The sequence below is a fragment of the Rhinoderma darwinii genome, chromosome 1 (assembly GCF_050947455.1).
Source record: "Rhinoderma darwinii isolate aRhiDar2 chromosome 1, aRhiDar2.hap1, whole genome shotgun sequence".
NCBI lineage: Eukaryota > Metazoa > Chordata > Amphibia > Anura > Rhinodermatidae > Rhinoderma > Rhinoderma darwinii.
The window spans coordinates 291745212-291764280 of record NC_134687.1 but is presented as its reverse complement, the minus strand read 5'-3'; the positions used below and the strand labels follow the sequence as shown (position 1 = coordinate 291764280).

Sequence of the window (19069 nt, the reverse complement as noted above, 5' to 3'; positions counted from 1 at the left end):
CCGGGTCGAACATCCTCTGCCGCAGCCACTCTGTTGACCCTCAAGCAAGAAGGCTCCACAGTAGGGGAGTATGCTATCTCCTTCCGTACCCTAGCAGCCGAGCTGGCATGGAACAATGAGGCACTGGTGGCGACCTTCTGGCAGGGACTGTCCTCTCACATCAAGGACGAACTGGCAGCCCGCGACCTTCCTTCTACCTTGGATGCCCTCATCCTGTTAGCCACCCGGGTTGATATGAGAATCCGGGAGCGCTCTCTAGAGGTTCGTCAGGAGAGCCGGGCCCACAGACCAGCACCCTCTGCCCAGAGACCACTATTGTCCACTCCTAGTGCGCTACCTGAGGAACCCATGCAGGTAGACAGAGTCCGGTTATCTGAACAGGAGAAGCAGCGCAGACGCTCCTCTGGACTTTGTATGTATTGTGGCCTCAAGGGTCATTTTGTGCACCAATGCCCACAGAAACCGGGAAACTCCCGTATCTAGGGTTGGTTGGAGAGGCAACTCTAGGTGGAACGTCTCCAAACGTTAAAACCTCTTCCAAATTGTCGATACCTGTGGCCATCGTCACCGGACAGGCATCACATCCTTCCTCCGCCTATCTTGACTCTGGAGCGGCTGCTAATTTTATCCACCAGGATCTAGTGGATCGGTTTCAACTACCCACAGTCCGTCTGGAGAGACCCCTGGCAGTTGCTTCTGTGAATGGTCTACCGTTGCCTGATCCGATCATGCTCATCACTGAGCCGTTGACATTACGGGTCGGAGGTCTTCACTCGGAACAGATCTCCTTCCTGGTACTACCCAAGGCTATCAATCCTATCCTGCTGGGTCTGCCATGGCTCCGTCTACACGCCCCGACACTCGACTGGAGTTCTGGAGAAGTTCTTCAATGGGGTTCCAGATGCCATAGCCACTGCCTGTCACAAGTCCGTCCTGTTGTGCCCCCTCTGCCTCAGTCACTCTCCGATCTACCTTCTCAGTATGCCAGTTTTGCGGATGTCTTTTGCAAACGAGAGGCTGAGACGTTGCCCCCACATCGGAATTATGACTGTCCCATTGAACTGGTTCCCAATGCTTCTCTTCCCCGTGGACGAGTATATCCTCTCTCCTTGCCAGAGACTTTATCGATGTCAGCCTATATCAAGGAGAACTTGGAGAGGGGTTTTATTCGAAAATCTTCCTCCCCGGCCGGGGCAGGATTCTTCTTCGTTAAAAAGAGAGATGGATCTCTCCGACCCTGCATTGATTACCGTGGTCTCAATCAGATCACGGTCAAGAACAAATACCCGTTGCCACTCATTTCCGAGCTGTTTGATCGCATACGAGGAGCCCAAAAATTTTCCAAGCTAGATCTGCGGGGGGCCTATAATCTAATCCGGATTCGCCGGGGTGACGAATGGAAGACGGCATTTAACACCCGCGATGGGCACTACGAATACCTAGTGATGCCCTTCGGACTGTGTAACGCTCCCGCAGTATTTCAGGAGTTCGTTAATGACATCTTCCGAGATCTCCTCTATATGTGCGTTGTAGTTTATCTCGATGATATTCTAATTTTCTCCCCAGATCTGATGACCCATCGGAGGCATGTTCGTCAAGTTCTTCTGCGACTAAGAGAGAATCGCTTGTATGCCAAGTTAGAGAAATGCACCTTTGAAAAGAGGTCTTTGCCCTTCCTGGGCTATGTCATCTCGGATCAAGGCCTTAAGATGGACCCTGAGAAGCTAAAGTCTGTCCTGGAATGGCCACGTCCTCAAGGCCTAAGGGCCATACAGCGGTTCCTGGGTTTCGCCAATTTCTACCGGCAGTTTATTCCGAACTTTTCTTCTCTGACGGCCCCATCTCTACCCTTACCAAGAAGGGTGTGAACGCCAAGGTGTGGACTCCAGAGGCAGAGTCCGCATTCATTAGCCTCAAGAAAGCCTTCACTTCAGCTTCAATCCTCCATCACCCTGACGTATCTCGGCAGTTTTCACTGGAAGTGGACGCTTCCTCTGTTGGTGCAGGCACACTTCTGTTCCAGAGGAGCTCCAAAGGAAAGGCAGTAGTATGTGGCTACTACTCAAGACTGTTTTCCTCTGCTGAGCGCAATTATTCCATTGGAGATCGGGAGCTACTGGCTATCAAATTGGCCCTGGAGGAGTGGAGACATCTTCTGGAGGGTGCTGCTCACCCCATCCTGATCTTCACCGACCACAAGAATCTTACTTACCTTCAGTCTGCACAACGACTAAATCCTCATCAAGCCAGGTGGTCACTGTTCTTCACCCGTTTCCAATTTCTCCTCCACTACCGTCCCGCTGACAAGAATGTGAGGGCCGATGCCCTGTCCAGATCATTTGAGATGGAAGACACGGTGGCGTCCCTTCAGACGATCATAGACCCATCCTGCGTTGTCACCGCCAATCCTCTGTAGCTTAGAAATATCCCTCCGGGGAGAACTTTTGTTTGGTTGGCAGACAGAAAAAGAATTCTCCGCTAGGGACACAGTTCCAAACTGGCTGGGCACGCCGGTGTCCGTAAAACCCAAGACCTGGTCGCTCGTCACTTCTGGTGGCCCACGCTACCTAAGGATGTTCTGGACTTTGTCTCTGCTTGCACGGTGTGTGCCTCCAACAAAGTGACTCACAGCAAGCCTGCCGGCCTGCTTCAACCCCTGCCTGTACCCAGTGCCCCCTGGCAGCACATTGCTATGGACTTCGTCACGGACCTTCCTCTCTCAGCAGGATGCAACACCATCTGGGTGGTGGTGGACCGGTTCTCTAAGATGGCACATTTTATCCCGCTGACCGGCCTACCCTCTGCTCCTCTACTGGCAAGTTTCTTCATTCTGCACATCTTCCACTTGCATGGCTTGCCTCTTCACATTGTGTCCGACCGGGGGGTTCAGTTTACCTCCAAGTTCTGGAGAGCCCTCTGTAAACTCCTGGATGTGAGTTTGGACTTTTCCTCTGCCTATCACCCCCAGTGCAATGGGCAAGTTGAGAGGATCAACCATATCATGGAAAATTACCTCCGCCACTTCATCTCTTCACAGCACGATAACTGGGTACAGCTTCTTCCATGGGCGGAGTTTTCATACAACAACCACACAAGTGAGTCCACCACTTCCACTCCGTTTCACATCGTGTACAGTCAACATCCCAGTGTCCCTCTTCCTGTGTCGACTTCATCTCAGGTACCCGCTGCTGACTCTGCATATGGGGACTTCCTGCAAATCTGGCAACAGACCCGGTCCTCTATTTTGCTGGCGGTCGAACGCATGAAGCGAAAGGCAGATACTAGGAGAAGAGAGCCGCCTCAGTATCTTCCGGGGACTAAAGTCTGGCTGTCCTCTCGGAACATTCGCTTGAGGGTGCCCTCATACAAGTTCGCTCCCAGGTTCCTTGGTCCTCTCGAGGTCCTGCAACAAATTAACCCTGTCTCCTATAAGCTGCGGCTGCCTCCTACCCTCAGAATCCCTAACTCCTTTCATGTGTCCCTCCTGAAACCAGTGGTCCTGAACCGCTACAGCAAGACCTCTAGTCCCACAGTTGCTCCCAGCGGTCCTTCTGATGTATTTGAGGTAAAGGAGATCCTGGACCGCAAGAGAGTAGGAGGAAGGACTTTCTATCTGGTGGACTGGAGAGGGTTTGGTCGTGAGGAGAGGTCCTGGGAGCCAGAAGAGAACCTCAGTGCTCCTGCTCTTATTAAAAAGTTCCTCTCTCACTCTGGCCCCAAGAAGAGGGGGCGTAAGAGGGGGGATACTGTAGCGCCCATGGCCGCGGGCCGTCGGGTTTTTGCTTACCTCCCGACGCCCGCAGCCATGGATCTGTGAGCGCTGGCCTCCATCTCCCTCCTAGGAGATGCCAGCGCTCGCTTCCACTCAGTTCGGCTGGATCCCGTAGGGTGCGTGCACACGCTCGCGCCCGGCCTTAAAGGGCCAGTGCGCGCAGTTAGGAAATCGTCATCACCATCAACTGCCACGATTTCCTGGTCTATAAGAAGGCCCCTGGCCTTCTAATCCTTGCCTGAGCATTGTTAGTCTTTCCCAGTCTGTCTCGCAAATGGTTCCTTAGTGTCTCCCGTTCCAGCTGTTACCCGTGCCCTGTTACCGTTCCTGTATTCCGTATTGTTCCTGTGCCTACCCGCGTTCAAGTGCCATCTGCCACATCGAGTGCCATCTGCCACGTCGAGTGCCATCTGCCACGTCGAGTGCCATCTGCCACGTCGAGTGTCTTCTGCCACGTCAAGTGCCATCTTCCACGTCAAGTGCCATCTGCCACGTCAAGTGCCATCTGCCACGTCGAGTGCCATCTGCCACGTCGAGTGTCTTCTGCCACGTCAAGTGCCATCTGCCACGTCAAGTGCCATCTGCCACGTCAAGTGTCATCGGATACTGCCCACCACGTCTGGCGCCACTTGCCGCACCTGCCTCCATCCGTGCTGAAGCCACAGCCACCGCCCGGACTATTTCAGGTACCCAAGCATACTGTCTACCATTTACTTCTGCTTAGACTGTGACCTGGTCAGCTGCCTCCCCGCTACGGCGGAGCGGCCTAGTGGGTCCACATACCCTGTGCCCGTGACATAAGTTTTCTGTTTTTTGTCTTAATTATTGTATTAAAATATTTTGCACCTTCAAAGTGGTAGGCATGTTGTGTATATCAAATGGTACAATCTCCCTAAAAAGCCATCCATATTAATTTAAACGCTATGTAAACCTATTTTTTTAATAAATAGGTCAGTGAGTGTGTTTGGTGTAACTTTATAAATAGTTTTTATTAAAAATTATTTTTACTTTTTGAGATACAGCTGCTGTGTATCCTGTATCTAGTGCTAAAGTCTACTCCCGTCAGTTCCGCGGGACTTAGATGTGATAGATTACAGGTGGATCCTGCGTGTCTCTGAACCTGTCAGGTCCGCGGGACTGACGGATTCAGGTAATAGCAAACGATACAGCTTCTCTGTTTAGAGCATACTGAGCAGCTGTATGTAGAGTTTATTAAAATAATAATAATAATAATAATGCCCTGCAAAGGTGTGCATAGCCTTTAAGGTTGTAATGCAATAAAAGAGGAAAATCAACAAGCAGGTAAATAGTTTTGCAAGGCACTGTAATAGCTTATTCCAAAATGTTGAAAGTTTTAGGAGGATTGTATTGAATTTTTTTTAATACACTGCAAAAAGTCTGTTTGAGCCTGGCACTTCATCTAACTATTCGAAAGACATATTCATATTCAATAGTTGTTGGGCCTCAGGGGCAAGTCTGGTAAGAGCAATTCCCCTCAATAAGTGTGTGAGTTTGACAGGAGAGGCAGCAGCAGGTTCAGCATACAGATGCTGATAATATTGGCAAAATATATCGATGTGATTTGGATTGGATATGGTATGTCCTGTCCTTACCTTATTTTAATTAAGGAATCTTATAGATGCCATAAAATGAAAGGTTGTGTCTCCTGAAAAATGTACGGTCATTATATTTTTAGATACAATTCTGTATATATTTACAGAACATGCTACATTCTATTTACAGGTTTATTAGCAGACAAGGCAATTGGGCAGATTTACTAAGAATTGCGTTTCATACACCAGTCTTAGCTTAAAGCCAGCAGGAGGAAGACTTCTATTGCCAGTTTATCTGTTATTGCGTCTTTCTCTCCCTGCTCCCTCTTCCTGCTCACCCCTCCCCTCTCCATAAACTTATATGGGTAGCAGTGTCTGTGTGTATCTCTCTCAATGCTCTCTCCTCTTTCTTCCCACCCATCTACATAGACTTCTATGGGCAGCATGTCTGTGTCTTTTCTTTCACTCTGCTTCCTCCTCCCCTCTCCATAGACTTTTATGGGCAGCAGTGTCTGTGTCTTTCCCTACCTGCTCCCTCCTCCTGCTCAACCCTCCCCTCTCCACACCTATATGGGCAGCAGCGTCTGTGTGTGTTTCTCTCACTGCGCCCTCCTCCTGCTTCACTCCCCTCTCCATAGACTTCTATAAACAGCGTGTCTACGTCTCCTCTCTCACTCTGCTCCCCACCCCTCTCCATACACTTCTATGAGCAGCGTTTGTGCATTTCTCTTTCTTTCCGTGCTCCCTCCTGCTTCCCTTCTCTCTCCATACACTTCTATAGGCAAGCAGTGAAGAGACACGTCCCCACTTCCTGCAGTCTATCTCCTCTGCTTTGTATTTAGAGATTGATTTTGCTTGATAACAGAGGTTGGACAGCAGATTACAGGAAGTGAGACACGTGGCAATAACTTAACACAGAATTTGCATGGATAAAACAACTAAATTTTCACAGTATGTAAATTACAAAGTTGATATATATCAGGTAAACTATTATATTAGCATAAGTTGTTTGAAACATTGATGTCCATTTAATTTAATAGGACACCCATAAACTTCTTTATACAAAGGCCCTTTTACGCGGTCCAATAATCGGGCAAACGAGCATTCATATGAACACTCGTTCCAGATCATTGCCCTGTTTACAACACTCATTCATCAGCTGTTCTGCTCGTCAATGCAGCAATAAGTATTATCGTTGTTGGCAACACATCTCACACAGGGAGAGGTGCTGCCAACATGATGGAAATGTATGGGGACGAACGATAGTAGTAACGATTGCTCGTTACTATACATAACCAAGCATTGCTCCTTGTGAAAGGAGCCAACGAGCGCCGATCAACGAGCTGCTTCGATGATCAGCGCTCAATTTCCCATATCGAGCTATGTAATAGGACATTAACTGTTATTTTACTTGAGATAAATATATATTTTTGTAACTAAACTCAGTGGTGTGACATCCCTTTTACTTTTTAGGCATTACTGTAATGGAGGTTTGTCCTGACAAGGATCTTCTTCTAGTTGGATCTGATGATGGGACCATGATAGTTTGGGATATCAAGGACATTGAGGTCATCCACACACTAACTGGTCATTCAGGTAGCTGCATGAACATACTGAGAGCTGTTGAAAAGACAAAACTTTAAAATAGGATTTTAGGTGCACTTATAGATAAAGAACACGAATTAGCAGAGTTTACAATGCACATGAATTCATAGCAATATCCTATGGAATCACTAGTTGAGCAATTCCCAGGGTGGAAGTTTATAGATGAGCTATTCTCCAAAGGCTGCTGGAGACTGTCAGGTATGAGCATGCAAATAAATCTGCAACCCCAAATCTGTCACAAATCCGATCAATAGTGTCTAAGGCTACTCTATGTTATTCACCAAAGCCTACCGCAAGGCAGGTTGGTTTTTGCTGCATAGAACTCAGGTTGTTTTAACAAAGTTCAGTGTTGGATAAGAGGTGCAATGCAGGCTATACCAGAACAGGTAACAAGACAGCCAGAGGGTAAACTCACAAAGCTAGGGGATGTCAGGCAAAGCAGAGGTCAGAACCAGCCAGGAACAGAAAGTCCAAATCAGGTAATCCAGAGACAAACCGAGGTCCAATTCCAGGAAGTCAAAAGCCAAAGGTACAGGGTATAGTCAGTAGCTTGACCAAACACAGGGAAACCAGGAAATTCACAAGTAAAGAAAAAGGGGAGGAAGCCAGGTATAAATACTCCACCCTTACACCTGATAGGAAGTAAGACAGAGAAGTGGAATAGGCTCAACAAGTATAACCAGAACCGCCCAGAAGCTAGACTAGTAGTCATGGCGATCTTAAAGCAACAGAAGTTTCCTAACACAATAAACTAATAACATTTTGAATAATGTATAGATTAAGCATGCTCAAGTATAATTCAACATCCATGCTAATGTAATGAAATTCAGATGATTATCGAAATACTAGATTATTGTTGTTGGTCTATGTATTTGGAGATGTTGATACCCAACTTGGTAGCCAATATTCTTTTTATGTTGGGTTAGACCTTGTGTGACCAGCAGGTAACTTGGTATATATTTGCACGGAACAGTTTTTGCAGTTTCATAAAAGACATTGGGGCAGATTTACTATTTAAAATGCGCCAGAATTGTGGCTTGATTAGACTCAGAATTCAGGCATACATGCTGTGTGCCACATTTATTAACTGTTTAGACCCTTTTTTTCATGATTGAGGGGGGAAGAGGCGTGGTTTAAATTCAACACTGCGCGACAAAATTTTGGTGCAAAAAACTGGCATTAACTAAGCCAACCAAGAGGTGGTATAACTAAGAGAAAAGTGTCGAGCATGTCTGGCTAGATCAGGGATCTCAAACTCGGCAGGGTAAGTGGGCCACATATAGAAAAAATTAGAAGTTGACGGGCCGCATTTCAACAATCCAGTTTTCCAGTTTAAGTGCCGCTAAATGCAGTCCAGCGGCTCAGTTGGCAGCGTTTGGCAGACAGAGAAATGTCAAGATTGGGCAGCCGCTTTTAAGATAGTGCCACAGAGAGCTCTGTAGATACTGCCACAGTGCCCTCTGTAGATACTGCCACAGTTCCCTCTGTAGATACTGCCACAGTTCCCTCCGTAGATACTGCCACAGTGCCCTCTGTAGATACTGCCACAGTGCCCTCGGTAGATAATGCCTTAGTGCCCTCGGTAGAAAATGCCACAGTGCCCTCGATAGAAAATGCCACAGTGCCCTCGGTAGATAATGCTACAGTGCCCTCTGTAGATGCTGCCACAGTGCCCTCTGTAGATGCTGCCACAGTGCCATATATGGACAGTGATGTCAGGGGCTTGCCCAGAGCTGGTGTCCCGGAGCAGAGCCGCTTCTAGCACTCTGCTTGGGACTTCAGCTGTGCTCCTGACATCACTGTCCAGCTCTGGGGAAGCCCTAGACATCGCTGTCCATATGTGGACAGAAATGACAGGGAATTCCACAGAGCCCTGGAGCAGAGCCTATACTAGTGCTCTGCTCGGGACTCCACTCTGGGGAAGACCCTGACAACACTGTCCATATATGGACAGCGATGTCAGGGTATTCCACAGAGTCCCGGAGCAGAGGCTATACTAGCGCTCTGCCCGGGACTCCGCTCTGGGGAAGACCCTGACAATACTGTCCATACATGGACAGCGATGTCAGGGAATTCCACAGAGTCCCAGAGCAGAGCCGATACTAGCGGCTCTGTGTCCCGCGAGCCGCAGATGACAGCTTCAGGGGCCGCGTGCTTGAGACCCCTGGGCTAGATGCACCAAATTTATTATACAGCATGCACCACTTTAATAATGGCGTATTTTTCTGACTGTCTTGTCATAAACTTATTATACAGCATGCACCACTTTAATAAAGGCGCATTTTCTGAATGTCATAAACTAAAGGGGGTTTTACACTGGGCGATTATCGTGCAGACGAGCATTCATAAAATGCTCATTGCCGATAATTGCCCTGTGTAAACAGGGCAGCGATCAGCAGATCAACAAGCAAATGCTCGTTTTAAAAAAGTAAAATATTATCGTTGTCGGCAGCACATCTCCCTGTGTAAACCGGGAGACGCGCTGCCGACATGATAATAATGTATGGGGACGAGCGATCAGAGTAAGGACCGCTCGTTCCCATCCATAGCTCCGTGTGACAGGAGCAAACGAGGGCCGATTCACGATGTCTCGTAGATCGACGTTCGCTGCACCAGCCTATTGTCGGCCAGTGTAAGAGGCCCTTAAGACAGTATTCTTAAATCTGCACCATTGTTCTAGGGATAGTTTCCTCGAAATAAATCAATTGCGGTATCGTAATAAAATGTACTGCAGAATACATGCAGACTTATCAGTGTGTATAGTGTTACTATGCTATCTTATCTAGGCCTCCAGCATTATAATAGATGGGATATTTAATCCCCAGCAATCTGATGATCCTGTCCCAGTCTACACATCAAAGCTGACAAGTGAGCTGCATAACACATGAAATGACAGTTTATTGAACCTGCTTTAGTGGCCAGTATAAAAAAATAAAAATTAAAAAATAGTTAAAAAGAATAGTTAGAAAAAAATGTAACAAATAGCTCCAAAAATGTAAAAGCAAAAATATTTTATAATAAAAACCTGATGTAAATAATATTTCATTTTATTATTATACATTATCTTTATACCTAAGTATAGATCATAGTTGTCTATGTCCTCTTACAGCTGGGATACGATGCATAAAGTTTTTCGGTTTGGGGACTAGAGCTGTTTCTGGTTCTCTGGATCATACATTACTTCTGTGGAATCTAATAACTGGTAAAAAGTATTTGTGTATTCAAGAAGATCACACAAACTATGAAAATGCTTATCTGCATGTAGATGAGAAGATTGGGATAATTTACTCAGCAACCGGATCTAAGGTAAAACACTATCTTTGTCTCTAAACCAGACAGATTAGATACACACAACAGAGAGAATGAGTAATTTACATTTATGTTTTATCTATTCAACCCATATATTTATTAGAATGTGTTAAGGTCCTTTTTCACGGCCCATTATGGGCTGTGAAAAAAAAGCGCCGTGAAAATGAGGCAGTTCGTTGATCGGTGCTCGTTTGCTCCTTTCACAACCCTTTCACAACCCTTTCACAACGAGCGAGGACACATCGGCACCAGGCGACAGAGGCTACATCGACTTACCTGCAAACGCCGATGCTGCTGCAGAATCAACTGTAGCCTCTGTCGCCTGGTGCCGATGTGTCCTCGCTCGTCCGACACGATGCAGGACCTGGGGCAGGAAGTGACGTCACAGCGTGATCTCTCGAGAACACGCTGTGTGTCAGTGGACTGCCAGAAGCTGGGTGGTAACAAAGAGAAGTGGATGATGCTGATTCGTCAGCATCATACACTTCTATTCACAACGCCCAGCTAGTAAAAGAAGTAAAAACGCCCAGATGTACATACACAATACACGCCCACTTGTACATAACTTTAAACACGCCCAGTTGTACTTAAGAAAGCCTAATTTGCATAAATATAAAAATGGTCATAACTTGGCCAAAAATGCTCGTTTTTGAAAAAAACAAAACGTTACTCTTATCTACATTGCAGCGCCGATCTGCTGCAATAGGAGATAGGGGTTTGAAAATCTGGTGACAAAGCCTCTTTAAGTAAAGGCAAACAATTCACATATTAAAAATGAATCTCAATCAAGAAAATGCTTCTTCCCCAAGCTTTTATATGATATGACCAAGTCATTTTATCACAGCATGGCAGCAGATTTACCACTGATGGCCGACATACATGCAGGATTCTAAATGTTTGTTTGAAAGGCGTTGTATGAGATTAGAAAATAAAAGGCCTGTAGTTTTTCCACCATAGATTATACTAGAGAATTATAGGTTATACTAGGGAAGGATTTCTGGATTACTGGAAAAGAAAGTGTAGTCAGAACAAGCATATGAAAATAGTGCCAGATAGAGTGCTAGTAAAGTGTTATTCTGTCCAGGGTTACATACATTTTGAACCATACAATAATATGGAGTTGTCGATCGCTGCACATGCTGGTAAACAGTGGTGTTGAATTTTTAACCATTAATGTTGTGCCTTTTTAATTATTATATTTTCTATGCAAATTATGAGTTGTTATTATTAATGAGAGGGGACATGACCTATCTTTTTGTGCTGCAGATTTGAGAAAGATTTCCCTGGGAGTGAAAATGTGTTGAGGTTCCCCCATGGTAATATGGTTGGGAAAACCGCTCTATATCTTAATTTCTCAACATTTTGTATGTGTACACCAGGAAAACAGGTCTAAGGGATACGAGTGTTATAGTTTAGACCTCTTTGAATGCTTTTGTAACCCCCCTTGAACTCGTTGAATGCTTTTGTTACCCCCCCCCCAGACCTTTTTGAATGTTTTAGTTACCAGGGCGCTGTTGCAAGCTGATTCTGTTATGGGGGCACTATTCCAAGCTTGGTTCTACTTTGGGAGCACAGTTGAAGACTGGTTTCCGTTATGGGGCACTGTTGTAGGCTGCTCTGTTAAGGGGGCTCTCTGTCTAGCACTATGGAGACAATGTGATTATTTCAATCAAGTAACCCTCTCTTATGGGGCAGGATGGCACCTGAAAAGTTGTCAATACATACTTACAGTATGTCCCTATTTTCATCTCCAAAATGTGGCATTATGTATCCGTACCTCTCCTAACTCCCATCCCCTCTTAATGATGTGGCTAAGCCATGTAAAGTAAGAAAGTACCCAGTCCCAACCACCCTAGATGTCAAAACGGGAATCAAGGCGGTAGCAGTTACCAATGGAAGTATCATAGCAATAATAGCCACAGGACGATGTAAGATGTTGCCAGTTAAGCAATTGTATTACAAATAATGACTGATCCTAGCCCTAGGACATAGTCTTGTTTTACATTTCTGACTAGGGGTACTAAGCTTAGAAACATTTAGAAACACTTCTTGAGCTAAAAAAGGTAGATCTGAGAAAGGTTACATTTTTTCATCCTATGTAGCTATGTAAATTTAGCTGGCAGCCTAATAGTACAACACATCTGTTCATGTTTCTTGTAGGTCTTTGGGTGGAATATAGAATCTGGGGACCCTATATTATCCCTCACACCTGGTGTTCCTGGGTTTCCACTGCAAGCTGCAGTATTCACCCCGCAAAAGATCCTGATGACAGTAACTGAAGGAGGAACGTTACATCTCTGGGACAGTGCAACAGGAGATTTAAGAGGGTCAAGACAGCTACCAGGAATAGATGAGGAAACAGCACACCCAATTTGTAGCTGCATTGTTCCCAAATATGGAAAGATGGTGGTTGGATTCAAAAATGGCTTCTTAGCACTGGTATGTAAGGTTATATAGTTAACTTATTATACAGAAATAATTTTTGGGATGTCAATCAGCACTCTGGGTTCTCAGCATTATCTGGCCATCCACCAATTGGGTATGCACTTGTACAGTGTAAGTATTTCCTGACCCATTGGACTCTGTAGGGTAAAAGCTACGACTGTATTTAGCAGGGAGCCTTGCTAGGGTCCTAAAAGATCAGGAGCTCAAGCCCCAAGACAAATTCCCCCCCCAAAATGTTTTTATATATATATATATATATATATATATATATATATATATATATATATATATATATATATCATGGAGATAAGACTACAGCTCCTATAGCTACCCCCTGCAGATAGTAGGGATGTCACGATACCAGAATTTGGACTTCGACACCGATACTTCGTGTAGTATTGCGATACTCGATACCAAAACGATACTTTTGCCAACAATAATAATAAGTTTAAAAAAAAGTTCTTCCATTTTCTGATGTGAGGCACATGGTGTGATGAATTTTGAGCCTCCACGTGCCTCACATTAATAGTAAGTAACCTCATCATGTTCCTCAGTCATAATGGACAACATTGGGTTAATTTGTGAGGTACATGATGGGGTTAATTACTATTAATGTGAGGCACAAGGAGGTTCAAAATTCATAATACCTCGTGCCTCACATTAATAAGTGAAAGAAAGCAGTTTGTTTTTTGATAGCGTAAACATGAATAACGCTATAAATGTGTTATTACGGTCACGACGATACCGAATATGTGTATATTTTATCTATCGAGACTTATTTTAATTTTTATTGTAATGTGTGTGTGTGTGTTTTTTTTATTTAACATTACTTTTTTTTTTTTTACTTTAATGTACTGGCATATATCTATATGCCAGTACATTAGCCTGTGTACTGATAGTACACAGGCAGTTGTTAGGACATACCTAAGTATGCCCTAACAGGAAATATGGTCAGACAGCCCTGGGGTCCTTCAGTGGACCCTGGGCTGTCTGACCATATATGGTATGTCCCTCGATCGCATCCCAGGGATTCCCTGTGATGCGATCCAAAGGGCATCCCCCCTTCTCATTTTCCCCTTGAATGCTGTGGTCAGCTTTGATCGCAGCATTCAGGGGAATAGCAGCGGAGAGGTTTCTCTGATCTCAGTCGCGGGGCTGCGGCTGTGTAATACAGCCATTGCCCCGCTCCTGAGAAGAGCGCTCGCGGTCAGCATGAGGTGATGCGGCCGGCACTGCACTAATGTGCGGCGGCACAGGCACTGAAGACAGAACATGGGGGGATTTTCCAGTGCGCTCATTAGTGCAGCGCCGGCTGCATCACATCATGCTGACCGCGCGCGCACTTCTCAGGAGCAGGGCAATGGCTGTATTACACAGCCGCAGCCCCGCTCTCATATATTCATGTATTACTATACTAAGTTGTGCGGCTTCACAGCTTAGTATCGAAATACATAAAATAACTATATCGAACCGTTTGAGGGTGCACTGTATCGAAACATTATCGAAGTTTCGATGCATCGTGCATTTCTAGTAGATAGTGCTACACACACATACACACACACACACACACAAACACACACTCCCTGTAGATAGTGCCACACACCCCCTGTAGATAGTGCCCCAGGTAGACAAATTGAAAAAAATAATTATACTCACCTAGCCCCGTTCCCACCACGAACGGAGCTGCAGAGTCTCAGTCTCCTCAGTGCTGCAGGCCGTGAGATGCCGAGATGGTACCCTTGTGTAGGCTGGCGTGATCCAGTGATGTCATTGCGCCAGCCTGCGCATGGATCCTGTCCCAGCGTCTTATAGGCTGCAGGCTTAACATGGCCTGTAGCCTAGTGAATCACAGAGCAGGGAGCTTAGCTGATAGCTCCCTGCTCCGCCATTGAATTCAATTGTATATGCGTCCTGAGGACACAGATACAATTGAATGTGGACACAGATACAAGTGAATGTGGCAGTCGCCCGGGGATCCGGGGCATCGGGCCTAAAATCTGGGGCTTGGGCCCGATGCTAGCGACGCTACTGGTACTGAGGCATACACAACTTCAAAGATAGCTTAGTAAATTTCACTCATTGACCACTGTGAATACTTCTTTGAAATGCTAGTATCTTAGACACACCACTAATCTGCACATTTGAGGCAGTAAAATTACAACTCTTTACAAAGCTATTACCAAAATTTGGCCTTAGAACATAGAAATGTTTCAAGAAATAATTGTCATGATGGTAATCCTATATGTTCTTATACTATAGATTTCTTCAGGAGGAGGTGTTTCAACTGAAAAGATGGCCAGTGCTCTGATCTTTGTAGTAGTGGCTGATGATGAGTCATTGTTTGCTGTTGGTAAGCAGGGGTATATATATATTGTTGCCATATTGGCTTCTCCTGAGTGGTACTGTGTAAACGTACAGGAAATTATTGCATTTCATTCTTTTTCTTGTATATGTTTTGTTTTATTTGTTGGTTAAATTACTAGACACCTTAATAGTTTTCTTCCTCACCAGATAGACTGTAAGTAATATATTAACTGAATAACGTTGGGTTCTTCTAAGCAGGAAATTCTATTCAAATTAAGTTTATTTTATATTTACGGAAACTTAGGGCTCATTCAGACGAGCGTATATCACGTCCGTGTGACGGCTGTTAAAACAACGGCCACCACACGGACTAATGTATTTTAATGGTGCCGTTCACACGACCATTGTTTCAACGGTGCATGTGAATGGTCCGTGAAACATGTCCTTTTAGACTCTAGTCCATGGGGGATGCGTGATAACGCATCCCACACGGGTGCAGCATGGGTGCACCTCGGACGTGAAAAACTGTAGTTTTTCATGCCCAAGGTTGGCCACGTTCGTGTGAATGTACCCTTAAAGGGCTATTTCTATTACAGTATCTTTAGACATGTCAAAGGGTCACATAGGACGGTAGTTTCATCATCATTGGAAATATATATAAGTGGTTGTGATGTTATGTAAAATGCTCAAAATTCTCTGGCGCTGCTTTAAGATTGCTTGAAGTCTTTGACACACTTGCAGTAGGGAACCAATGGAAATTTCTGAGTAGAACTGAAGAGGAACAAGTAACACAGCCTATATGTTTGGGATCAGGGGTGAACCTAGCCTCTCTGCTGCCTGAGGCGAACTATAAAAAGACGCCCCCCCCCCCCAAATCTATCTGAGTTTTTCTCATTACTAGCTTTACACAACAAACACGCAATATATACATTTTTTAAATAGGAAAACATTTGCTGTTTTTTGTTAAAGTGCTGTTTGAAGTATAGAAAAGATGTAAAGAATTCTTCTTTAGTATCATAGATCAACAACGCAGCATTATCACTGAAAATGGTTTAACACATCTTCGTGCCAGGTGAAACTTCAATGACTGTTTTGAAGCGGCCAGCCTGGGCTGGTTTCTTTGCTCTACCTGCTGTATTGTAGTGGTCTGCCTGTGCTGGCTCGATGCCAGTGGTGGATTAATATGATCTTAGGCCCTGGGCTGTGCATAAGTTATCTGCCCACACCCTACACTTAAGTCTCACCTACATGTCAAAGTTTATCACATGCCACTCTGCAGACTGTCTCTTAGCCTGATCATGTGCCTCCACACTCACACTTTCCCACAGCCCCCACCACAGTAATGTACATAGATTGTAAGACCAACATTACAAATAATACCGCCATACTGCTACTGAATAATACCTCCATACTCTTACTGAATAATACCCCCATACTGAATAATACCTCCATACTGTTACTGAATAATACCTCCATACTGTTACTGAATAATACCTCCATACTGATACTGAATAATACCTCCATACTGTTACTAAATAATACCTTTATACTGTTACTGAATAATACCTTTATACTGTTACTGAATAATACCCCCATACTGTTACTGAATAATACCTCCATACTGTTACTGAATAATACCCCCATACTGTTACTAAATAATACCTCTATACTGTTACTGAATAATACCTCCATACTGTTACTGAATAATACCCCCATACTGTTACTGAATAATACCTCCATATTGTTACTGAATAATACCTCCATACTGTTACTGAATAATAACTCCATACTGTTACTGAAAATAACTACCAAACCATGATCACATATTACTACAATATAGTGTCAGAAAAAACCCACCATACTGTTCGTGAATAAAACACACTATATATAGACCAATATTACTACCATACAGTGACCTTATAGAGGTAGATGCCAGTTATACACAAGATATCTGCAGACCATATAAGTGATTACAGTATAGTTATATCGAGTGACTCACAGGGGACGTCTTCTCAGATTGAAGTCACTCACTTTCACCTTTTCTTCTTTATCCAGCCAAGACCGCAATGACAACTTCTCCCGGACACGATTTCCTAAGCCCTGCAGAATATGACACAGATATCTTTGACTCCTTGCTTTTCTAGCGCACTCCCTAACTATTCCCTACCTCTACACAAACTCCCTATATATACTATACTAAGTGCCCCACACAGTAATAGTACACACACCCTTTTGTTCCCCCAAAGGCCACACACAGTAGGTGCTACTTTTGTTCCCCTACACCAGGGGTCGGGAACCTATGGCTCGCGAGCCAGATATGGCTCTTTTGATGGCCGTATATGGCTCGCAGACAGGGCTCCTACCCAGTGGCGGATTATCATTAGGGCGTTTCGGGCGGTCGCCCGGGGCCCAAGACTGCCAGGGGGCCCAAGGAGCCTATGACCGCCCGAACCCCCTCATGCCCAGTGGCGTCGCTAGCACCGGAGGGAGCCCCGGTGCCAGGACCGCACCTGTCAGGCGAGGGGAGCTTTGCTTCTACTTAGCAGCCGTGGTCTGTGCTGCTTTAGAAGCTCCCCCTCCAGCCCCCCTTCCCTGCTCTAAACATCTCTGCTGCTAGCTGTCGGGACATGGGGGAGGGGAGACTGTCGGCGGGCTCTGTGCTGTGAGCAGGAGAAGAGCTGCAGTGAAGACATAAAAGGTAAGTGCATGTGTGTTTAATATCCATATTCATGTGTGTTTAATGTCCATATTCATGTATGTTTAATGTCCATATTCATGTATGTTTAATGTCCATATTCATGTATGTTTAATGTCCATATTCATGTATGTTTAATGTCCATATTCATGTGTTTACAAGGTGTACTTTGTGTATAATGTGCATACTCGTGTATAATGTGCCTACTTAGTGTATAATGTGCATACTCGTGTGTACTTTGTGTACTATGCATACTTTGTGTATAATGTGCCTACTTTGTGTACTTTGTGCATAATGTGTGTACTTTGTGTACTGTGCGTACTTTGTGCATAATGTGCGTACTTTGTACTGTGCGTACTTTGTGCATAATGTGCGTACTTTGTGCGTACTTTGTGCATAATGTGCGTACTTTGTGCGTACTTTGTGCATAATGTGCGTACTTTGTGCATAATGTGCGTACTTTGTGCATAATGTGCGTACTTTGTGTACTGTGCATACTTTGTGCATAATGTGCCTACTTTGTGCATAATGTGCGTACTTTGTGCATAATGTGCGTACTTTGTGCATAATGTGCCTACTTTGTGCATAATGTGCGTACTTTGTGCATAATGTGGTACTTTGTGTACTGTGCATACTTTGTGCATAATGTGCATACTTTGTGCATAATGTGCGTACTTTGTGCATAATGTGCGTACTTTGTGCATAATGTGCCTACTTTGTGCATAATGTGCGTACTTTGTGCATAATGTGCGTACTTTGTGTACTTTGTGCATAATGTGTGTACTTTGTGCATAATGTGCGTACTTTGTGCATAATGTGGTACTTTGTGTACTGTGCATACTTTGTGCATAATGTGCGTACTTTGTGTACTTTGTGCATAATGTGCGTACTTTGTGCATAATGTGGTACTTTGTGTACTGTGCATACTTTGTGCATAATGTGCGTACTTTGTGTACTTTGTGCATAATGTGCGTACTTTGTGCATAATGTGCATACTTTGTGTACTTTGTGCATAATGTGCCTACTTTGTGCATAATGTGCGTACTTTGTGTACTTTGTGCATAATGTGCGTACTTTGTGCATAATGTGCATACTTTGTGTACTTTGTGCATAATGTGCGTACTTTGTGCATAATGTGCGTACTTTGTGCATAATATGGTACTTTGTGTACTGTGCGTACTTTGTGCATAATGTGCCTACTTTGTGTACTTTGTGCATAATGTGGTACTTTGTGTACTTTGTGCATAATGTGCGTACTTTGTGCATAATGTGCCTACTTTGTGTACTTTGTGCATAATGTGCGTACTTTGTGCATAATGTGCATAATGTGCGTACTTTGTGCATAATGTGCGTACTTTGTGCATAATTTGCGTACTTTGTGCATAA

General features: G+C 44.6%; 1 protein-coding gene across 1 annotated transcript in view; it reads left to right on the top strand.

Annotated features, from left to right (window-relative positions):
• NWD1 (NACHT and WD repeat domain containing 1) overlaps positions 1-19069 on the top strand; it is a 117124-nt gene that overhangs the window by 67660 nt on the left and 30395 nt on the right. Inside the window, exons 13-16 of the mRNA XM_075825321.1 lie at positions 6799-6921; positions 10040-10236; positions 12400-12678; positions 14944-15034. Coding sequence (XP_075681436.1) covers positions 6799-6921; positions 10040-10236; positions 12400-12678; positions 14944-15034 — 690 coding nt within the window. The remainder of the gene's footprint in view (positions 1-6798; positions 6922-10039; positions 10237-12399; positions 12679-14943; positions 15035-19069) is intronic.